General features: G+C 43.5%; 1 protein-coding gene across 3 annotated transcripts in view; it reads left to right on the top strand.

The window, feature by feature from the left end:
* The window catches only part of LOC109894579 (runt-related transcription factor 3-like), an 89,137-nt gene extending 64,741 nt beyond the window's left edge, over nt 1-24,396 (top strand). For 2 of the 3 annotated variants that reach the window (XM_031829037.1, XM_020488171.2), the window contains exons 7-8: nt 9,347-9,418; nt 20,902-24,396. In XM_031829037.1, the coding sequence (XP_031684897.1) occupies nt 9,347-9,418; nt 20,902-21,410 (581 nt within the window). In that variant the 3' untranslated portion in view covers nt 21,411-24,396. The remainder of the gene's footprint in view (nt 1-9,346; nt 9,419-20,901) is intronic. The other variant, XM_031829038.1, reaches the window with a different exon arrangement.
* The last annotated feature ends 267 nt before the right edge of the window (nt 24,397-24,663 follow it).

Here is a 24,663-nt window from a genome sequence, read left to right on the forward strand (position 1 = left end):
CGTCACACTACAGCCTCAGGAATCTCACAGCCACCTGGTACCTCTGCAATCACGTCAGTCTCAGGCTGACTGGCTTAACAGGGCAGATCTGCAGTTGAGACAGTGGGGAGGAGGGGAATGTGTGTGTGTGTGTGTGTGTGTGTGTGTGTGTGTGTGTGTGTGTGTGTGTGTGTGTGTGTGTGTGTGTGTGTGTGTGTGTGTCTAATGGGAAAGGGGGTACGTGGGTGGAGGTTTGCTCACAGACATATGTCAGAGCTTCTGAACATGATGGCATGTCTGGAAGTGTGCAGACAAAACACTAATATGCACACACATATGCACACAGACACACACACAGACACACACACACACACACACACACACACACACACACACACACACACACACACACACTGTCCTCTCTCACCCACTCCCTAGTTCTCATGCAGGGGGTTAAGGCTGACAGTCAGAGTGAGGCTCCTTCCCAGTTAATGAGCCTATATCAGTGTGTTGTAAAGGTGTTTAGGAGTGTTTTGCTCTCTGTTGGTGGAAGTGTATCTCTCGGTACATGGGGTTTAGCCTTGTACTCCTGACTCACCACTGTAACCTAGATACACTATATATACAAAAGTATTTGGACACCCCTTCAAATGACTGGATTCTACATCTCCATAGACACACATTGGCAGTAGAATGGCCTTACTGAAGAGCTCAGTGACTTTCAATGTGGCACTGTCATAGGATGCCACCTTTCCAACAAATCAGTTTGCCCTGCTAGGGCTGCCCCGGTCATCTGTAAGTTCTGAAACGTCGAGGAGCAACAACGGCTAAGCCATGAAGTGAAGCCACACAAGCTCACAGAACGGGACCGCCGAGTACTGAAGTGCATAGCGCGTAAAAATCGTCTGTCATCGTTTGTAACACTCACTACCGAGTTCCAAACTGCCTCTGGAAGCAAGGTCGGCACAATAACTGTTCGCCAGGAGCTTCATGAATTGGGTTTCCATGGTGTCGGCTGGAGTGGTGTAAAAATCGCTGCCATTGGACTCTGGAGCAGTGGAAACACGTTCTCTTGAGTGATGAATAATGCTTCACCATATGGCAGGCTGATGGACGAATCTGGGTTTGGCTACCTGCCCCTATAAAGGTTGGTGGAGGAGGAATAATGGTCTGGGGCTGTTTTTCATGGTTTGGGCTAGGCCCCTTAGTTCCAGTGAAGGGAAATCTTAATGCTACATTATACAATGGCATTCTGAACGATTCTGTGCTTCCAACTTTGTGGCAACAGTTTGGGGAAGGCCCTTTCCTGTTTCGGCATGACAATGCCCCCAGTGCAAAAAGCTAGGTCCATACAGAAATGGTTTGTCGAAATCAGTATGGAAGAACTTGACTGGCCTGCACAGAGCCCTGACCTCAACCCCGTTGAACACCTTTGGGATGAATTGGAATGCCGACTGCGAGCCAGGCCTAATCGCCCAACATCAGTGCCGACCTCACTAATGTCTTTGTGGCTGAATGGGGGCAAGTCCCAGCAGCAATGTTCCAACATCTAGTGGAAAGCCTTCCCAGAAGAGTGGAGGCTGTTATAGCAGCAAAGTGGGGACCAACTCCATATAGATGCCAATGATTTTGGAATGAGATGTTCAACGAGCAGGTGTCCACATACCTTTGGTCATGTAGTGTAGCTGAGCTTAAACAACTCTGCTAATCAGCCAGTGCCATGGACCAGCAGGACCATGAGTAGTTAGCATCTATACAACTAAAGACAGTACTACTGTTACACATTTCTTGATGGTTTAAAGTTATTGTTCTGCACTTGAATGCGTGTTGTCTGCATTTGGAACGGCCCTGGCAGGTAAGCTTATCCAGATGGAATAACAGCGCCGTTAAAAAGTATTTGCTCCCTTTCTGATTTTCTCTATTTTTGCATATTTTTTATACTGAATGATATCTCATCTTCTAATATTAGATCAGTGGTGGAAAAAGTAAAGATACCTTAATAGAAAATGACTCAAGTAAAAGTGAAAGTCACCCAGTAAAATACTACTTGAGGAAAAGTCTAAAAGTATTTGATTTTTAATATACTTAAGTATCAAAAGTCCTTGTCCCATCGCGCTCTATTGAGTCCTTCTGGCAGGCCGGATGCACGCTGACTCGTGTTGCCAGTTGTAAGGTGTTTCCTCCAACACATTGGTGCGGTTGGCTTCCGGGTTAAGTGAGCAGTGTGTCAAGAAGCAGTGCGGCTTGGCAGGGTCTTGTTTCAGAGGACGCATGGCTCTCGACCTACGTCTCTCTTGACCTTCGCCAACTCCCGAGTCCGTACGGGAGTTGCAGCGATGGGACAAGACTGAAACTACCAATTGGATATCACAAAAAAGGGGTAAAAAGTAAACGTAATTTCTCAAATATACTGAAGTATCAAAAGTAATAGTAAAAGTCCTTTCAAATTCCTTTTATATAGCAAACCAGAGGGCACAATTCCAGGGGCACTCTCACTAGGCAGGTAGCCTAGTGGTTAGAGCGTTGGACTTGTACCCGAAAGGTTGGTAGATCGACTCCCTGAGCTGACAAGGTAAAAATCTGCCATTCTGCTCCTGAAAAAGGCAGTTACACTGTTCCTGGGCTGTCATTGAATATAAGGATTTGTTCTTAACTGACTTGCCTAGTTAAATATAGGCAAAACAAGCAAAGAAAACATTTGTGTTTAGTGAGTCCTCCAGATCAGAGGCAGTAGGGAAGTTCATTGGACCACTTTCCTGTCCTGTTAAGCATTCAAATGTATTGAGTACTTTTGGCTGTCAGGGAAAATGTATGGAGTAAAAAGTACATGATTTTCGTTCGGAATATAGTGAAGTAAAAGTAAAAGTAAAAGTTGTCAAAAAAAATCAATTGTAAAGTTAAGTACAAATACAAAAAAAACGACTTAACTAACTACTTTAAGTATGTTTACTTAAGTACTTTACACAACTGTATTAGATGAAGGGAACATGAGTTTACAAATAACAAAATCAAATTATATTTATTTTATTCATTTAATGAAATAAGTTTGTAATTGTTGTGTTTTTTGTTCACTCAGGTTCCCTTTATCTAATATTAGGTTTTGGTTGAAGATCTGATAACATTTTTGTGTAAAAAAAAAATGCAAAAGTAGAGAAAATTATAAAGGGGGCAAATACTTTTTCATGGCACAGTATCCATAAGGGCTTGCTAAATATCTCCACATTCTTCCTGTCTAGCAGGGCAGGTGTGCAGACAGCAGTGAGATGGCAAGTGAAGAAAGGCTCTGTGCTCTGCACTCGTCTGCCTAGCTGCAGGGGGATCAGTGCAGATCTTTATAAGCATGTCAGATCTCAAAGGCCTGCACCAATACAACACACACACACTGGGTGCACACACTCCTTCAGCACAGACACACCACATTCATGCGGCTCAGAGCTGCCAGGGATGAGATGCATAGAGCTCCAAACTGATTCCACACAACACCCGCCAGAGGCTAGAGGCCCTCTCTGAAGTGTGTGTGTTCATGTGCATGCGTTCGTGTGTGTGTAGACACAAGGAGGGGAGGACTGTACAATCACACACACCTTAATCTCTGGTATTACCACCATGACTGTGTAGCTCAGGGCTAATGCTAAAATAATCAAATAACAGTGGAGAGATGTTTTCCCTCCCCTTTCTACCTAGGCTTATATGTACCTTACATTTACACGTTTTGTTCATTTAGCAGACGCTCTTATCCAGAGCGACTTACAGGAGTAATTAGTGTTAAGTGCCTTGCTCATGGGAACATCGGCATATTTTTCACTTAGTCGGCTCGGGGATTCAAACCAGCAACCTTTCGATTACTAGCCACTAGGCTACCTGCCGCCAATGTACTGTACACTTTGACACAGATCACTGGGCATGGCCATGTACAGAATGTATTGTAGTCATGCTTAGACAACACACTAATACAAACCTAGCTCAAACTAAAATAGTCCCTTGGTAATACAGGGATGTATTTACATATAAACACGACACACACCTCTGCTTTTGGCAGCCATCGCAGAAAGAGTTGTATCTTGCAGATACATTTAGTCCTGGATCTGTTTGTTTGAGAATCACTGGGTAATAGATGAACACGTTAGAATGAAATGGATTCTCATCTTCGGATTGCTAAATATGTTTTCTATTATCTACACAGAAACCCAGAGTTTACAGCCGACAACAACAGGAAAAGATACAATGTAATCTCCTGCTAAAGCCCATTGCTTCATATAGTTTTCTGAGCCAGGAAATAGTGTCTGAGTTTTGTCGTCAACATAACACTTTTGAGACGTCTGCTAAACGCTGCCCTGGTTCCTCAGACGTACACACACATACAGAATACACACACACAGACACACACACACACAAAGTTACGTGCCAATGTTGCAAGCTCTGCTAGTGCTCCAGACAGACGGGATCATTAAGAGCTCATTACAGCACATGCAGTGACAGGATTCCAGCGCTCGGCTCACCACTTGTTTTTGTTCAGCCGTGGCCACAGGTGAGCCTGCTAGATGTGAAGAATTATCCTACGGGAGGGCATGTGGGAAGCTGTGTGTGTGTGTGTGGCTCTGCCAGAGCAGTCAAGCAAATCCCACACTCAGACAATCGGGTACCATACCATTTTATTCTGATTTTCTAAATGTGTATGTGTGTGTTCTAATGATATTCAGAGAATGCTGTCCATCTCCTTAAAGCACCCTGTGTATATTGTCTACAGTTTTTACCAGTCAAACCACACAGACAAAGAGGCAAAGATGTTGAAGATGTTAAGATTAAATGGAAAGAAAATTAGATTTCAGGGAGACGCTGCAAAAATAATCCTAGAGATTCCAGTAATCCTCATTCTCTTTTCTAAAGGAGGCACATTTAACCAGCCTCAGACTGCTTTAATAACAAGCTCCCCAGACCAGAGCTGTTCTTTTAACTTAAATGTGTTTTTAGAAGAAGAAAAAAGACAGTGGCAATTTAATCGTTGAATACAAAGTATTTTGCCTTTTGAGGCGGTATCATTTAACATGCTATTTGTTCCAACACCTGCGTTCCTAACTGGATGAATATCAGATACTAGCATAACTTTCCGCCATCTAGTCAAGTGCTCGCTGCTTTGATGAGGGCCCAAGAAACCTGCGTTGCTGAGGAGGTGTGTGTGTGTGTGTGTGATGGCTGTGAGTGATAAAACACACTCTGGTTGTATTAATGCTCTCACCCCGATGAGGGATCTAGTCTTAATGATTCTAGCAGAGCAGGAAACAAAGGACCACCTCCATGCTGCCCAGGACGATCCCATCTCAGCACCCTGTTAAGACCCCTCTAAAGACTGGCATGTCAGCAAGCCAGGAGACTGTAGTTCTGGGGTTATGGTAACCTCATCTCACATTAAATCAAGGCTAAGATAATACAAGAAGCTTCTCATTATGCTTCATAGAATGTACAGTATGATTCACAAGTTGGCATGCTAAGCCATTACATCTGGGAGATGTATATATGTGATATGTTACATGAAAACCATTTACTGGTGGTTACAGGAGATGCTGTGAAGTACTCCTCCAATACATCAAAACTGTTCCAATTGCAAATATCTGCAGCCATTCTACTGTGGTGAAATGTCTAACAGCTGAATCTATCCTGGATTCTCTCTGGTTGTGAAAATCCTGCTAGCTATAGTGAGGCCCTACCCCTCCTCCCTTGTCCACAGGGACCACACTGTTTACTCCACATAAACAAGATGGCTGGCCCCCTAAGCAAACGCCTGCGCCAGTCTCTATCACTAACAGCCCTGATCAGACCCAGAGCTCTTAACCGCTGGTCCAGTGTCAGATTTGATTTAATCCTCCTAATGGTAAATGTTAGGATGTGGAGTTGGGTAATCTGGATCTGTGTCTAGCTCAAGCCTCAAACCCACTCTAACAGCCAGCAGGACATGATCAACCAATTAGAACCAACAAAGAGTCACTGTGAGACACAACAAGCATGCCAGTCCCTGGAGCAGGCAACCAGGCACATTGCACATGCTTATAGATGGCAAGGCCATGTCTCTGTTTGGAAGTAGCAGATGTGGTTACTGGGTAGTTGTGTTGGTCTATGGGTCAGTGACTATATGTCAGGACAAGACGAGAGAGAGGTGACCATGCTGTGAGCCTGGTAGAAAGGCTGTTGGCTACAAGCTCCATTTGGGCATCAATGCATGCTGGTCCGTGCCAAACCTGTACAGGAAAGGAGCTCTATGGCCAAACGCAACCAAAACTAGCGGGAATCCAGACCAGCGACTAGTGATTCCGTTTTACTTTTAGAGCGCTGTATTTACATAATATGTCAAAGGCAACCATGGAGTTTATTTGTTATGGTGCCTAAGAGCTGCACTTGTGGTCACTCTATTTTTTTGACCTTAGGATGAATTACTCAAACTGAAAATGTTTTTGTTCACCAATAAAAAAATGTTCTCTTTTGAAGCCATCTCTCCACAGTCAAAAGAAAAAGCAAGTTTTTTACCAGACTCAACTGTTTGTGTTAGTTATAATTTAACATCAGAGCCGGGTCCAGTATTACATTTCAGCAATTACAGCCACTACATGTGTGCAATGAGCAGTCTCTATTGACTCTGAGGAGAGGGGAAAGGGAAGGAGGGAGGGTGCGGGGCACTCAAATAGAACGTAGGATTTTTCAGCCAATGTGTTTGTTTTTACTCATGTTAAAAGTGAGGGCTCAAAAGACATATAAAATGTCCCACATAGCTGAGCCAAGGCCATGTTCCTCCCCTCTCTGTCTCTCTCTCTCTCTCTCTCTAGCTCTCTCTCTCTCTCTCGCTCTCTCTCTCTCACTCTCTCTCTCTCTCTAGCTCTCTCTCTCTCTCGCTCTCTCTCTCTCACTCTCTCACTCTCGCTCTCTCTCTCTCACTCTCGCTCTCTCTCACTCTCTCCTTCTCTCTCTCTCTCTCTCGCTCTCTCTCACTCTCTCTCTCTCTCTCTCTCTCACTCTCGCTCTCTCTCTCACTCTCCCTCTCTGTCTCTCTCTCTCTCTCTCTCGCTCTCTCACTCTCTCTCTCTCTCTCTAGCTCTCTCTCTCTCTCTCACTCTCTCTCTCTCACTCTCTCTCTCTCTCTCTCTCTCTCTAGCTCTCTCTCTCGCTCTCGCTCTCTCACTCTCTCTCTCTCACTCTCGCTCTCTCTCTCTCACTCTCGCTCTCTCTCTCACTCTCTCCTTCTCTGTCTCTCTCTCTCTCGCTCTCTCCTTCTCTGTCTCTCTCTCTCTCACTCTCTCCTTCTCTGTCTCTTTCTCTCTCTCTCCGTCTCTCTCTCTCTCTCCTTCTCTGTCTCTCTCTCTCTTCTTCTCTGTCTCTCTCTCTCTCCTTCTGTCTCTCTCTCTCCTCTGTCTCTCTGTCTCAATCTCTCTCTCTCTCTCTCCTCTGTCTCTCTCTCGACTCTCACATTTTCTTTCTTCGTAGCGACGCCTAGGGCCTAAGTGAAACAGGAAGCCAGCACAAGCCCGGCATTCACTGTGTCTCAATGACACGCTTCATTGCGCCAGGCGCATTACATGTCTCTGAGGCGCTGCCGGATCCGGAGTCACGAGGAAGAACGCCATCTTGGTTCGAAATGTCTCAGCAGACGCCCTTTCATCTCCAACTGCACTTCAAATGCAGATTGTGTGTTTATTTGTGTCCTCCCAGCCATCAGTGGCGCTGCCCCAAAAACGTTAATATTTGTGACGCAGCCGTTGTCTCCTACCAATCCTGCACCTACCCCTTACCCCCTAATCTCTGGCCCCGCCCGGGGGCCGAGCCTCTTATTAACAGGGGTAATCTGTGCTGCTGGTATTGACGTTGTCCACAGGCCAATCAAAATATTTTTTTTCAATGTTTATTTTCTTGAGCGAATTGCACCAGCTGCTTCGAAGCCTTTCTGAATAACCCCATTTATGTGTAAGAATTTCCCATTGTGGGGCGAAGCTCGGAACCTCTCAGTGGCTGAGTGCTGATCTGGGCCTTTGGAGAGGAAGTAGAGTAGCTCCGAGGGTGAGAGAGCTTCTACACACCTCAGCCCCAGCCAGCCTGGGCCCAGTGTGGGCATAGGTGAACAACCCCTCCCCTCCACCTCCTCTCCCTGTTCCTGGCCCCTCTCAAGGTCAGGATCACCACTGCTAATATAGCGGTTAGGATGTTGTTCCTCACCTCATACTGTAGCGTAGTGTTACTGTAGCAGGATGAGGGCCAGGGACATGACCAGAGTACTCTCCAGGCCTTAGTTACTGTATGTTAATGGAAAACTGCCATGCAAATATGTATGCCTATGAATCTGTATGTGTACTAGTGTTTATGAGAATGTTTGTGCGTTGGTGTGTGTGTGTGTGTGTGTGTGTATGTGGCACAGTATGAGAGGCGTGGCGAGCAATAAAAGATGTCCATGATTAACTGTCTGATAAAAGAGGCATGAAATATACAGAGAGGGGATAATTGAGGAGGCTTGGACTACATATACACATCACCTGAGACAATTCACACTATATAACATCTTCAAGAACAGCTAAGGACAACATTTGACGCATTCTGTTTCATAATTGTACATTAATAGATAAAACTGTCATACAAATATAATAACAGGAGATATATGACAGTGTCTCTATGAATCTGTATGTGTACTAGGGTTTGTATGAGAATGTTTGTGCATGTGTGTGTGTACAAGCATGGGTGTTTGAGGTCCATGGTTCGTGCAGGTTGGCTTGTAACAACTGCCCCATCTCAGACCGAGAGCAAACAGACACTATTTGCATGTCAAATTGTCAGCCTCCTGCGGTGTGGCCGTTGAGTGTGAACCAGGGTCCCACGCGCTGCGCCAGTAGGGATTCTTCTCTCCCTGACAGGCTGACTGGACAGGCCAACAAAGGCCTCACACCTCTGCTCACCAGCCCCTTGAGAGACCAAAATATTCTTGTTAGCTCCAACAACCCATCAGCCCTGCTTTCCCAGGCCCTCTCTCCAGTCTCACTCCAGTGAGAGCTCCCCCTCTGCCCTCCTCTCTGCTCAGTCAGCACAGACAGACCTGTCACAGGTAGACAGTTCCCCAAACATGTTGAAGGCTTTTTTAGGGCATTGAGGAGATGGGAGATTAGCTACACTCCCCTCACTCAAACTCATTAAGTGCACATAACTACAGAATCATAACCTGAAACAATTATCTCTAAATACCTTGTACTTGTACTGTGCACCAGAATTAGAAACACTCAAGCTATGAGATTTTTGTCATACCGCACAGAATCAGTACCTGCCCAGGCTACAGTATTAGCAGGCTAGTGTCATGTCTAAATTCTCCTTAATTAACACATAATATCTGTGTTCATTGCAGCCCTGTGGTCTGACCAGATTGACCCACCAGCTCTGAAGACATGCAAAGTGGAGGACGACCTCAGATGGTCAAGTAAGAGAGATATAATATATACTCTGCCCTGGGTCCTATCCTCCTAAACTCATCTGAATCGTCTTTCTTCTCACTTGTGCTTTCTCTCCATTCGTTTTTTTTCTCTCTCTCTCACTCTCTCTCTCTCTCACTCTCTCTCTCTCTCTCTCTCTCTCTCTCTCTCAACAGTAGGAAGTAAACAAACATTCTGCTCTCCTTAGATGACCCCGAATTTTTGCATGTGTGCGCAGGCCAGTATGGCAAGATGTTTGCAAGTGTTGTTTGTTGGTTTCTGAGGCTCAATCATAACATGCCAGGCCCAATCATGGCACAGTATAAGAGGTGTGGCGAGCAATAAGAGATTACCATAATTACCAGTCTTGGACTTCATATACATATCACCCAAGACAATTCACACAATATAACCTCTTCAAGAGGATCTAAGGACACAAATTGAGAAATTCTGCGTCATAATTGTACATCAATAGTTAATCAAACATTTTTCTGACACAGTGCAATGAATATAGAGATCTTGGAAAAGCTCGAACTATGGGTATGGCAATGGGTGTTCCACTCATTGTGACATTTTTGGGAATGTGTTTCGGTTTGCCCTCAGGGCTCTGGATCCCAGAACATTCCAGAACACCCCGTCGCTCCCCTCTCCCTCCCTCCCTGCTTCCCTCCATCATGGTGTTTTGGCACTCTTCTTCTCCTGCCTCACGGCCACTCAGCCACCCACCCGTCCTCTTCCCAGAAACCACCGCACCAGACCTGCTGAGTCATCTGCTCACACACCCTTCCATGTTACTCCTAGATGCTCCTTGTACTCACACACCCTTCTGTAGGACTGATCAGTTGGGCTTGCTGGAAGTTTTCAATACGTTTGATGAGGAAAGCCCCTGGGGTAAAACAGTATTTTAGGTGTGACTGTCAGTGATTTCCAAAAACAACAGAGCAGTTTCATCATTTTCCCCTGATTTAGAATGAGGAGATGGAATGTATAGATTGGCAAATTCCCTTGCCAGATATTCATTTCAGAGCAAGATATTCACAAAGGTGTGAAAAGTAGAATTGACGTTTGATGGGGACTATTGTTATTGAGGTTGAGGTCCCAATGTCTAATCATGAAATTCCAACCCAATTCCAAAGAGACTGAAATAGAAATAAATTAGTACGACAATAAATAATACATAGGAGTGTACATGCCACCTGGCCAGAGCTTGCAAACTCTTTAGCAATAATAAATATTAATAGAACCCATCCAGGTAATTTAGTTATCCAAACTCCTAAATCATATCTGGTTCGTTGATACATTAGGAAAATCTTTGTGTTTTATCATCACAAACTCCCTAATGCCTCGATCGTGTTGCTAGTGATAAATAGGACCATGCAAAACTTGCTTGGCTCACATGTTACAGTGGCTACCATGGATAGGTCTTTGGGGTTGTTGACGTGTTATTCTATTTGCATCAGATGCGAAGCTCTGACCCCAAGGCCTAAGCGCTTATACAAACATCTACAGATCATTTGTGTTCATTTGTGTCTCCTATTCTTTGGCTTGTGGACCAACATTATTTGCCTGGCTTTGTATTGCTTGGCCATACTGATGTCAGCTGTGACCATCCTTGTAGCATTTGGTCAAAAATAAAAACTATAAAAACTCTCATCACATCTCAAATCAGTGATGGTCTGGGAAGCATGGGACAGTCACTTGTCTCTGGCTGCGGTCTGAGGGGGGAGATGAAAGGAGAAGAGATCTATCTCTCCATCTATCTATCTCTGGGCCAGCCTGATCTGAGGTTTTCTCCCTCTCTTTCCCACCTCTCCGCTCATTTCCTTGAGACACCATTCCCTGGGTGCTATTTTTCGACGTTTGCATTCAGAGTAAACATTTCACAGGTGAGCACCTGGATTTGCATCCCTTCACCCCTCCACACACACCTCGCTGGCGGCCTCTGCTCTCCCTTATGTTAACAACCAAAATCAGTTTCTCCCATAAGCAAATGAGGCAAACCTCCCTCCGTATCTGGGTTACACGCTTGACTGTGGACTAGTGGACCTCAGAGAGAGAGAGTGTGACAGCGAGAGAGAGAGAGAGAGAGAGAGAGAGCGAGAGAGCGAGAGAGAGAGAGAGAGAGTGTGACAGCGAGAGAGAGCGAGAGAGAGAAAGAGAGAGAGAGAGAGAGTGTGAGAGAGAGAGAGAGAGAGAGAGAGAGAGAGAGAGAGAGAGAGAGAGAGTGTGTGACAGCGAGAGAGAGAGAGAGAGAGAGAGTGTGAGAGAGAGAGAGAGAGAGAAAGAGAGAGAGTGTGTGACAGCGAGAGAGAGAGAGAGAGAGAGAGAGAGAGAGAGAGTGTGACAGAGAGAGAGGGAGAGAGAGAGAGAGAGAGAGAGAGAGAGAGAGAGAGAGGTTTCCCCCGCCCTGCTGTGTGGCAGAACTCAATATGGGAGCACGCACACAAGCAAGGGAGTGAGGGAAAGGGAGGAACGCGCTAGAACACTGTGTTCTCTTAAAAAAACTTGATTCCAAGCCACCACTTTTAGAGTGGGAACATCACAGACGGTGGGCCGCGCCAGCCAGCCCTCTGGGGTTCATCCCCTCTCATGTCCCTGCAATTTAGTCAACACGTTTCAGCTGAGCCTAATGGAGATCATGTGTGGGGTGGGCCCCTGCTACCAGCTAGGCCCCGTCAGGACCCTGTGCCATAGATCCACCACTCCTCCTCCCCAGTCCTGCGGCAGAGCCTAGGGCCTAGGTCTATACCTAGCTGGCAGAGAGAGGAGGAGGGGGCTGTGTGTGGATTAGGGTAGCAAACAGGGTGAATAGAAAAAGAAGATTGCAAAACTGTGGTTATGTTTGTGAGTATGGCGTTGTTTATCTAACCCTCTCCTCTAGGGGGAGCCGCTGAACTGCTGAGAGGGGAACGGTTGTGGTGGGTGCTCTCTGGCTGGCCGACCGCCAAGGTTGTGACACAACACAACCCCATTAAGGTGTTTTGATAAGTGTCCAGTTGAGTTTCACTTGACGAAATACAGGAGCCTGTCCCCGCCACAATTTAGTCAACACGATTCAACTGGCGACAATTAAATAGAGATCATGTGTGGGGTGGGCCACAACCACCAGAGCCATCAAGTCCCCGTGCCACAAATCCCAGCTCTACCCTAAAGCATATATTCAGCAGGAAGAGACAGAGAGAGAGAGACAGGGGGGGCTGACTCCACTTCTCCCGAATCGACAGCAGCTGAAGTTTTGGATTTTCCTTGCGTGAAATCAGATATGGGGCCCGACTCCGGGGCCTGCTAGACTCTGGAAAAAGAAACAGACCCCTAACCCTCCTCATGCACCCCCCTTATCCGGAAAATAAGAGAATTTCAACTGCAGAAAATAAACGTGTCTCTGTAAAAAATGAAGCATAAGCCATGGAAATTACAAAGGAACAGATTTTTTTTGTTGCTGAAAATATACCCAGTTCTCCAGACGTAGGGGAAAGACATTTCAACAAGACTGTGGCACGCAAGTTCAGCATCCTACCCCCTCAGGGCTGTGGCGTGCAAGCGCTTGCTGTTTCACAAATACAGAATGTCTTGGGAGAGGTTGAAGGTAGCTGAAGGATGGGACTAAAAAAAACAAAAGAGAACTATTGTAAAATATACTGTGTCAGTAAAATGTGTATAGTATGTGTAAGCTGGAAGTAGATGCCTAAGTGTTGTTGTCTATTAGTTTACTCCAATTAGGGGAGGGTGGTGGGTTTAGGGGAAATTATAAAGGAAGATATATTAAAAATATATTTTATTTACAGTGCATTCTGAAGGTTTTCAGACCCCTTGACTTTTTCCACATTTTGTTACGTTACAGCATTATTCTAAAATTGATTCAATTGTTTTTTCCCTCAAATAAATCTTCACACAATACTCCATAATGACAAAGCAAAAACAGGTTTTTATCATTTTTTGCAAATGTACTAAAAATAAAAAACAGAAATATCACATTTCCATAAGTATTTAGACCATTTACTCAGTACTTTGTTGAAGCACCGATTACAGCCTCAAGTCTTCTTGGGTATGACACTACAATCTAGGCATACCTGTATTCTTCTCTGCACATCCTCTCAAGCTCTGTCAGGTTGGATGGGAAATGTCGCTGTCTCTCCAGAGATGTTCAATCAGGTTCAAGTCCGGGCTCTGGCTGGGCCACTCAAGGAAATTCAGAGACTTGTCTCGAAGCCACTCCTGCATTGTCTTGGCTGTGTGCTTAGGGTTGGTGTCCTGTTGGAAGGTTAACCTTTGCCCCAGTCTGAGTTCCTGAGTGCTCTGGAGAAAGTTTTCATCAAGGATCTCTCTGTACTTTCCTCCGTTCATCTTTCCCTCGATCCTGACTAATCTCCCAGTCCCTGCTGCAGAAAAACATCTCCACAACATCATGCTGCCACCACCATTCTTTACCGTAGGTTTGCTTCCTCCAGATGTGATCCTTGGCATTCTGGCCAAATAGTTCAATCTTGGTTTCATCAGACCAGAGAATCTTGCTTCTCATGGTCTCAGAGTCTTTAGGTGCCTTTTGGCAAACTCCAAGCGGGCTGTCATGTGCCTTTTACTGATGAGTGTCTTCTGTCTGGCCACTCTACCATAAAGGCATAATTGGCTAAAGTGCTGCAGAGATGGTTGTCCTCCTGGAAGGTTCTCCCATCTCCACAGAGGAACTCTGGAGCTCCGTCCGAGTGACCATCGGGTTCTTGGTCATCTCCCTGACCCTGAACGTAAAAAAAAAATGCAAAATGGAAGGGGTCTGAATACTTTCCGAATGCACTATATATACAGTTGAAATCGGAAGTTTACATACACCTTAGCCAAATACATTTAAACTCAGTTTTTCAAAATTGCTGACATTTAATCCTTTTAAAAAATTCCCTCTTAGGTCAGTTAGTATCACCACTTTATTTTAAGAACGTGAAATATCAGAATAATAGTAGAGAGAATTATTTATTTAAGCTTTTATTTCTTTCATCACATTCCCAGTGGGTCAGAAGTTTACAGACACTCAATTAGTATTTGGTAGCATTGCCTTTCAATTGTTTAACTTGGGTCAAACGTTTCGGGAAGCCTTCCACAAGCTTCCCACAATAAGTTGTGTGAATTTTGGCCCATTCCTCCTGACAGAGCTGGTGTAACTAAGTCAGGTTTGTAGGCCTCCTTGCTCGCACACGCTTTTTCAGTTCTGCCCACAAACTTTCTATAGGACTACGGTCAGGGCTTTGTGATGGCCACTCCATTACCTTGACTTTGTTGTCCTTAAGCCATTTTGCCACAATTGTGAAAGTATACTTTGGGTCATTGTCCATTTGGAAGACCCATTTGCGACCAAGCTTTAACTTCCTGACTGATGTCTTGAGATGTTGCTTCAATATATCCTCGTAACTTTCCTACCTTATGATGCCATCTATTTTGTGAAGTGCACCAGTCCCTCCTGGAGTAAGCATCCCCACAACATGATGCTGCCACCCCCATGCTTCACGGTTGGGATGATGTTCTTCGGCTTACAAGCCTCCGCCTTTTTCCTCCAAACATAACGATGGTCATTATGGCCAAACAGTTCTATGTTTGTTTCATCAGACCAGAGGACATTTCTCCAACAAGTACAATCTTTGTCCTCATGTGCAGTTGCAAACCATAGCCTGGCTTTGTTATGGCAGTTTTGGAGCAGTGGCTTCTTCCTTGCTGAGTGGCCTTTCAGGTTATGTCGATATAGGACTCATTTTACTGTGGATATAGATAATTTTGTACCTGTTTCCTCCAGCATCTTCACAAGGGCCTTGGCTGTTGTTCTGGGATTGATTTGCACTTTTCGACACCAAAGTACTTTCATCTCTAGGAGACAGAACGCGTCTCCTTTGAGCAGTATGAGGCTGCGTGTTCCCATGGTGTTTATACTTGCGAACTATTGTTTGTACAGCTTACTTAACATGGTACCTTCAGGCATTTGGAAATTGCTCCCAAGGAAGAACCAGACTTGTGGAGGTCAACAATTTTTTTTCTGAGGTCTTGGCTGATTTCTTTTGATTTTCCCATGATGTCAAGCAAAGAGTCACTGGGTTTGAAGGTAGGCCTTGAAATACAGCCACAGGTACACCTCCAATTGACTCAAATGATGTCAACTAGCCTATCAGAAGCTTCTAAAGCCATGACATAATTTTCTGGAATTTTCCAAGCCGTTTAAAGGCACAGTCAACTTCGTGTATGTAAACTTCTGACCCACTGGAATTGAGATACAGTGAATTATAAATTAAATAATCTGTCTGTAAACAATTGTTGGAAAAATGACTTGTGTCATGCACACTGTAGATGTCCTAACCAACTTGCCAAAACTATAGTTTGTTAAAAATACATTTGTGGAGTGGTTGAAAAACTAGTTTTAATAACTCCAACCCTGTATATACAGTACCAGTCAAAAGTTGGGACAAACCTACTCATTCAAGGGTTTTTCTTTATTTGTACTATTTTCAAATGAGTTGGTTTGTCCAAACTTTTGACTTGTACTGTGTATTTTCTATGCCATCCAAATCCACATTTTACACTGAACCCATCAACACCAAATCAAGTGGAATCAGACAGTGTGTGTGTGTGTGTGTGGCAAGTAACTACGTCACACCTGTTGTATTCACAATGTCTCTTTTAAGCCACTGAAGCTCAGGACAAGGAAGTCAAAGTCAAACAAATTCTAGAGCATACATTGCATACCTACATTCCCACCTTACCCAGTATCAAACTGCCACTACTGCTTATGTACAAAAAATCAGCTACAAACAGACAGAACATTATGCAGCCCATTAGCCTATGTACAGTTCATCTAGATAAAATGTATGCCACTAAACTACAGGAGGTTGGTGGCACCTTAATTGGGGAGGAAGGGCTTGTGCTAATGGCTGGAGCGGAATTAGTGGAATGGTATCAGCTACATCAAACATATGGTTTGATGCCGTTCCATTTGCTTGATGAAAGCCATTATTATGAGCCGTCCTCCCCTCAGCAGCCTCCACTGCACTAAACCGTGTGCAATTGCAAGATAGCAAGATGGGGAGTCTTACGCCACTTCACAATAACTGGCACACCTGCATGTTGCACGCCTCGGTAACCGAAGGCCACGTGTCTGGTTTCCGTGGGGTTCATTATTAATTGCTGCATGACAAATTTAAGGTTATAAAAAGTATAGGCAAACGATCATATTTTTCGATCCTTGCAGTGTACAGTAACGACAGTTGGCCTACTTAATGAAACATAGCTTTGGCAGGATGCTATTAGGCTACAATGCAAATTGCGCCAGTCTTGTAAAATCTTGGCCAACTATAACTGTTTTAGGTAGTAATGTAACCCTAATTTATTGACTTAATTATCTATCACTTTCTGTGAGGGCCCATTGCTAAAGAATCGAGTTACAATGACGTTCCTTTCTATATAGTTTAATTCGAATAGTAGCTGTAGTAGCTGTAGCACATAATTGACTCAGGTGAATCCCCCGCGCAGGTGAGCATGGGGAAAGGTATTGTCAGAATAAAAGTCCCTGACATAAAGTCTAAATGGTGACACTATAATAAAAGTCTCAGAATTCTGATTATAAAACATATTTCTTATTCCAAAAACCTGGCTACAGTAACAACAAACCAGTCAGACAGTACTCAGAGATGAGTGACAGTTATCAGGTGTTCTATGGCTCCCGTTGGCCTACTCCCATTGGCCTCCAATAGGTGATTGACTGCCGCACCCTGAGCAAACCTTCATTCTTGACTGCCTGCCAAAGAGAAATTAAACTGATCAAGAGAGCGATATTAAACTGCCGTTTATTGGTTTACGGAAGCCTACATCACACAGAATGAAGAAAAAAAAACGAATCAAATGTTTGTCTGTCACATTAATCAGCTGATGCTGTCACTGTTGTCAATATTGGTAATTGTAAGTGGAGCCCCACTGGGCATAAACTGGTTGAGTCAATGTTGTTTCCACATCATTTCAACCCCCCAAAATCTATGTGATGTGGATTTGCAATAAGTGAATTTCATATTTTTTTCATCCAACTTTTTTTTCACCTTTATTTAACCAGGTAGGCTAGTTGAGAACAAGTTCTCATTTGCAACTGCGACCTGGCCAAGATAAAGCATAGCAGTGTGAGCAGACAACAAAGAGTTACACATGGAGTAAACAATTAACAAGTCAATAACACAGTAGAAACCAAAGGGGGAGTCTATATACAATGTGTGCAAAAGGCATGAGGAGGTAGGCAAATAATTACAATTTTGCAGATTAACACTGAATGATCAGATGGTCATGTACAGGTAGAGATATTGGTGTGCAAAAGAGCAGAAAAGTAAATAAATAAAAACAGTATGGGGATGAGGTAGGTGAAAAAGGGTGGGCTATTTACCAATAGACTATGTACAGCTGCAGCGATTGGTTAGCTGCTCAGATAGCTGATGTTTGAAGTTGGTGAGGGAGATAAAAGTCTCCAACTTCAGCGATTTTTGCAATTCGTTCCAGTCACAGGCAGCAGAGTACTGGAACGAAAGGCGGCCAAATGAGGTGTTGGCTTTAGGGATGATCAGTGAGATACACCTGCTGGAGCGCGTGCTACGGATGGGTATTGCCATCGTGACCAGTGAGCTGTGATAAGGCGGAGCTTTACCTAGCATGGACTTGTAGATGACCTGGAGCCAGTGGGTCTGGCGACGAATATGTAGCGAGGGCCAGCCGACTAGAGCATACAAGTCGCAGTGGTGGGTGGTATAAGGTGCTTTAGTGACGAAACGGATGGCACTGTTGATTTGACGTTGACAACTCAACCAACTGTAAATCAAAACTAGACGTTTGACTGACATCTGTGCCCAGTGGGTCCTTTATGGGTTAACTATGTCTGATTCAACAGGTAGACTAGCTGAAGGCCTAGGTGCATACATTAAGTGCATGGTGTGTGCAGTCATGTCCTCATCTGTCCTTGTCTGCGCCTATCAAACCCAGATACTACAGTACAGTAGGTGGCAGCAGATGAATGAGAAGACTGAGACACATACACACACAGCTCATGTTGTGTTTGGAAAGAACTGCCAGATCAGCCTAACCCTGCAGTCATGCCTTGGTTTTTGTGGGGCAGTATGGTGTTGTGCTTAAGGAAATAAACTGGTGACAGGAGCTGCTCCAAATCCCAGCGAGGAAAACTGCAGCGTCAAACACTTGAGCATGATCTGAATTTCCTCTGTCAGTTGAATAAATTAGGGAATGCGTGGCTGGGAAATTTGACTCAAAACAGCTGGCTTTTGTGTACTGTGTTACCTATGCGACTACACTTCAGGATAGTTTAGCGCTGACTGGTCTGTGACATTGATCCGGTTTGGTTACTTTTACAAAATACACAAATACATAGAACACACACATTCTCTCTCTGACTCTCTCTCTTTCTCTTTCTTTTTCTTTCTCTCTCTCTACCACTCTTTTTCACCAACTTGGTCTCAGAGCATTTCATATTATTCTGTACGTAAATCCGAGACACTCCATATCATAGGTTGGAACCTACATAATTTTCCAATCATTGCATTCTGAACAGAATGACAATTAGTTTTTGTTTCGTTCCACTGTTCCAACCAGCCAAATAAAGTTCTGAACCCCCCAAAAAGTTCCCGGTTTATATCGCATCTTTCTGTTTCTTTTTGAACCTGTGAAATCAACCTTTTTTACATTTAGCTCATTGAATTACTTCCCCAATCAGTACGGATAGAGTAGGCTAGTTGTTTACACGCGTGATGGACAGTGTAGCCTATGGCACAACATGCAACTGAAATTTTGCGGGTGGGGAGAGAGCAAGAGAGAGTTGAGGAGGAGGCTTGAAGCACTGGGCACATTGTTAAGACATGCATTATCTGAATTAGGTCCACATAATTATACCTAGGAGGAGTGGTTTCTATGGAGGTACTTTGAATGTCCTTTGAGCTAGCTAGCTAACAAGTTGTGTGTGTGTAGAGCGGTAGCAGAATTAAAAACACATCTAACCTTTTTGTAGTTAATAAATCCAACTTGAAACGTGATAACTAGGCCTGTAATATCCTTAACTAGCATTGAAAGAGTTAATCCATTATTTTCTAGCTAATTAAAAAAGTCTATGCTTCGGAGGGGGGAGGAGAGGTAGCCTAAACACGCACACACACAGGCAAATATTCTTAGCTTGCAGACAGACACTGGAACAAGTTTCTGAGTGACAGAGTGAAGACAATGCATAGGCACTTTTTTGTGCTTTGTTGTGGAAGTAGAAAAAAAACTGGAACTTAAAAGAACATTATTAACCGTTTCCCATGCTTTTAAAAGAACTGTTCTCTTCTGGAACAGTATGGATCAGTTTTGTTCCAGGTTCTGTTTCTGTTACTTGAAAATCTTTGTTATTTTATGCTTTTCGGTTTCTTGAACCAGTTCCAACCCCTGGTATGTATTCATTTCTGGATGTCCATCCTCCATTTAGTATGATATGTTCCAAATTGCAATTCCTATGATATGTTAAGAATTACAATTTGTTGTGGCTAGTTTTAGCTAGGTGGCTAATGCTAACATTAGCTAGGTGGCTAACGTTAGCTAGGGTTAAGGTTAGAGTTAAGATTAGAGTTAGAAGTTAGGTTAAAGCGTTAAAGTTAGGAGTTAGGTTCAATGGTTAATGTTAGGGCAAGGGTTAGCTAAGTAGTTGCAAAGTAGCTAAAAAGTAGTCAGTAGTTGCAAAGTTGCTAATTAGCTAAAGTTGTCCATGACGAGATTCGAACATGCAACCTATGGGTTGCTAGATGTTCGCGTTATACGCTTACGCATCCAGCCTGACCAATCACCCTCCTTTCGTTTTTGACTTAAGTAATCTTCTGTCTTATGTAACCATACCAAATGTAACATATTACACTCATTTGAGTGTCTTGGATTTACATATACTATGTAACATCTAGTCTATGAGACCGGGCTGCTCTCTCCCTCTCTCCCCCTATTTGTGTCTGAATGTGACGGTTATCTCTGTAGTTTCCTGTTCCCTCTCTTCAGTGTGATTTATGTAGAATTACACAACAGCCCACAATGCACAACAAGCTCTCAGTGTTAGCCCCTTTTAATTATTCGAAATAACAGAGAATGATGTTACTGTAGGTTCCTCTGGTTTAGCTGGAATGGTTGTGTAGGAGGACTGGGAGCATTCTGAGGTTGAGGACTCTCTCATAACTTCACAGATCTATTTGCTGATGTGCTGTCACAGCTTCATGACTGTTACTGACCTGTTACTGTCAGTTCATTACTTCTAACTAGATAGTGTTTGCAGGGTTGTAGATCTACACTGTCAGTTGGGGACGTGGTACTTTACTACAGCTTCCTGTCAGTGGAATGAATTCTGACTCTCCCTATCTCACTTTGACTCTGAAACATTTTCATGGGCGGGTCATGTATGACATCTATGTGCACCAGGAGTCCCTAAACCAAATGTGTTGTTTCTCTCTCCCTCTCTCAGGTCCCACCGCTGATCTCTTCCCCCAGAGGACCTCCTTCCCCTCTCTGTCCCCGCTGACTGACCCCCGTTTCTCAGACCCTCGTATGCACTACCCAGGAGCCTTCACCTACTCAGCCAACCCCTCCAGCACGGGCATCGGAGGCCTCAGTGTGACGGGAATGTCTGCCTCCTCCCGCTACCACACCTACCTGCCCCCGCCCTACCCAGGCAACCAGAACCAGGGAAGCCACTTCCAGTCCAACTCCTCCCCCTACCACCTGTACTACGGCACCGGGTCCGGCTCCTACCAGTTCTCCATGGTGGGCCCGGGCGGGACCGGGGGTGAGCGCTCCCCCAGCCGCCTGCTGCCCTGCTCGGGGGCCTCAGCCTCTGGAGTTGGCAACAGCCTGATAATCCAGGGCCTGAGCAACCAGAGCGAGGGGGTGGAGGCGGATGGAAGCCACAGCAACTCCCCTACGACCATGAGCGGGTCTGGACGCATGGACGAATCTGTCTGGAGGCCCTACTGACTGTTAGACAACTAGAGGAAATGTAGGACAGAGAAGAGAGAGAGAAAGCAAAAGTCAAGAAGTTATATGAAACAAAAAAAGATGAATCCTTCCCCAAAAAATAAATGTTGCATGTTTGTCTTTTATTTATCCCGCACTCGCTTCGTACCATTTTCCTAGTTGACCAAAGACATTCAATGTCTGTCAGAATGCCATGGCCAGAGGTGGCCTTTATGAAGGCCATGGGTACACCCTGCACTGTGACAGGGACTATTCTCTGAGACTCTGAAAGCCATACAAATCTCATTATTTTAAATTGATGAGTAAGAACTGCAAAATAACTGCAAATAGATGTTATGGTGTTAGAACAAATAAGCCATAGTAATATACTGTATCAGGTTCTTCTGAAAAACAGGTACAACATGCATACCATAGACTATGAAAAGGCTAAACTTTCACATCCATTCATTCTATGCAGCTGATGAACGGTAAAAATGCAAGTGCTATTGTGGCTGATCCGACAACGAGACCAAAACTATCCTTATCCCTCAGATAAGGGATACCTTTCTTGGAGTTACGAGCTAAACATCCAGAACAGTGACTGTACTGCCTCAACGGCCTTTGACTGTTATGTGAAAACAGAAGTCAAACAGGATGTTTGCTTCACATGACTCAGAAACTGCCCACGATGACTTGTGGCTGTATTGCTAATGTATACATGTCAATTGATCCTGAAGCTTTTATTTTGTGAGCGGTTTGGAGATTCATCCATCAGTCCATGAAAGATCACCAAGAACAATCCATCGTCTCAAAGTAGTTATGCATTGCTTGAAAATTGCATTTATTATCTATACTAGGATGGATCAGTCCTTGGAGGTACAGTAAGCAATGCTTATTCAAAATGAACAACATTATGTATTTGAGTGAAACTCCCCTGTAAAGTCGTTAATGTATTGATCATCTATGTAGCAGAACAATAGCTGATATTCTGAGGACTGTCCAGGACTTTAGCAGAGAAGAGGTTTTTTGAAGCAGGAATTTTATGGATTCCTGTCTTTTTAGTTTCTTGGACTGTTCTCTTTATTTGTACTTATGGTAGGCCTATATATTTCTTCATTGTGTCTGCAAACTGTTCTAGTGTAGTATGTCTGAACTAGATAATACAGCTGACTTTTTTTATATTTATTTGAGCCAAATTTGAGAAAATGTTCACTTATGCCCAAAAACATTTAGCATTTCTCTCTACCTTATCTTTTTTATATAAATATTTTGTTTATTTGTTGTTTAATATAAAATTTGAATTTGTGTAATATATTTCTTCTAAATTATGAAAAAAACTAAACTTTTAATGTTATTATTTTGTATTTCAATGTAGCTTCGATGCACTAAAAACATTCATGATATTCAACCATTAGAAGCACAGATCCCAACATTAAATCCAACAATCACTTTATTTATAAGATCCCCCCTTAAACAGTCGCCCAATCACCAACCCCCAGCCTCCTTGAGTTCACATTTTTCCACTCTTTTAAAGAAGAAAATAAATACTTAAGACACACAACCCACATTATGTGGCTATGCAGATCTTGTTTCTTTGTTTATCACTGAAACCTCAGACTATGATTGGCTTAATCTCAAACCACATTGGCATGTCTGAAGTGGCTAACTAAACAGTAGAGATGGAGTGGGCTGATTTTCACATGTAAGCACACACACACACGCACACACACACTCACACTCACACTCACACTCACACACACACACACACACACACACACACACACACACACACACACACACACACTCACACACACACACACACATACACACACACACACCTGTGCTTTCTGTGCTACAGGTGTGATTGTGCACATTCTCACAGACCCAATGGCCTTTCCCACCCCAGGGGGACACAGAGAGTAGGGATGAAGATAGAGGGGGTTCAAAGTGGGATCCTCTTACCAACACCAAGGGCAATCCTAACTAAAAACAAGCCCTTGTTGTGCACAGGTCCCTTTGTTCTGCATGAGCTGTGAGTCCTTTGAAGCCTTTCTGACCGTGTTTTCTCTCCTTCCTATTGTAATTTATTGATCATTAGTGCCTGCAGCTCAGGGCACTGCACAGGATTCAGATGTCAGGACAGAGCATCTTTTTTGTATGAGCTGTGCTGAGCCACTTAATTAATTGTGTCAGGTGTGCCATGTTAAGAAATGGAGGTGTTTTGGTGAAAAGGAGGAGGAGAGTGGCTTCTTAAGAGCAGTTATTATATCAATTAGGGTTGGTTTAGCGACCCCCAATCTTTGAGCGCATACATTAAAAAACAAAAAATATTGCTAGCATTTGTAGCTCAGAAAAAAAGTTAAGCTAACTCTATTGACAAATCTGTTACCTTATGCCTTATTTTTGTTTAAGACAATCAATTATATAAAGATGCATTCCTAACTCTTGGGGAGTAGAGGGAAAGAATAGCATGTTCTTATAATCACTGTGTTCCTACCCATCCCTTTGGGTTTGAAGGCCCAACTTTAGATTGGGCAAAATTCATGCAGCTATGAGAAATCAAAGATGTACCTGATATCATATGGTTATATCAAAACCAAAGAAAGGCCTGTAATATTGTTACATTGAGGGTTTGGATTTGTTGTTCTATACAAAATGTCTCGGTTGGTTTCCATTATCTGTTGATAAAATGTCCATAGCTCTTAAGAAAGAGGTGTGTATATCATGAGGCATTTGCAAAACAGGGAGGTTAAATTGTACAATTACATTTTATTTTATGTTGGATAGAAAAGCACAAAGCTTTTGTTTTCTTTAATGTTTCTTTTAAACAACCTCTTCATTTTGTTTTACCATAATGTTAATTCATTTTGCTCAAAGCATGTATGTCTGAAGCTATGTTAATTTAATTTTCATCCATGTAATATCCTTAAAGACCCTGTATTAAGTGCTTGTAAAGTGTGCAGATAATGTAGTTTTTAATCATTTTAATTAAAAAACATCCATTTCAGATTTTTCTCAGGATCGTTTGTATTCCAAATATAATATGACAAAATGATGCATGTATATCAGTTCCCCTTAATGAGGAGAAAATCTAGGCTATGTCAACACAAGTAATAATACTCTATAGCATAATAGATCCATCGAGCTATATGTTACGGGTCTCAAAATCATTTCCGCCCACATCCTTCACAAAAAGCTCTCACAGTCTCACATCAGAATAGTTTCTCAAACGCCACATTTAAGTTGTTCCAAACGTCAAATTTCAAAGTGTTTA

Source organism: Oncorhynchus kisutch, linkage group LG7, assembly GCF_002021735.2.
Source record: "Oncorhynchus kisutch isolate 150728-3 linkage group LG7, Okis_V2, whole genome shotgun sequence".
Lineage (NCBI taxonomy): Eukaryota > Metazoa > Chordata > Actinopteri > Salmoniformes > Salmonidae > Oncorhynchus > Oncorhynchus kisutch.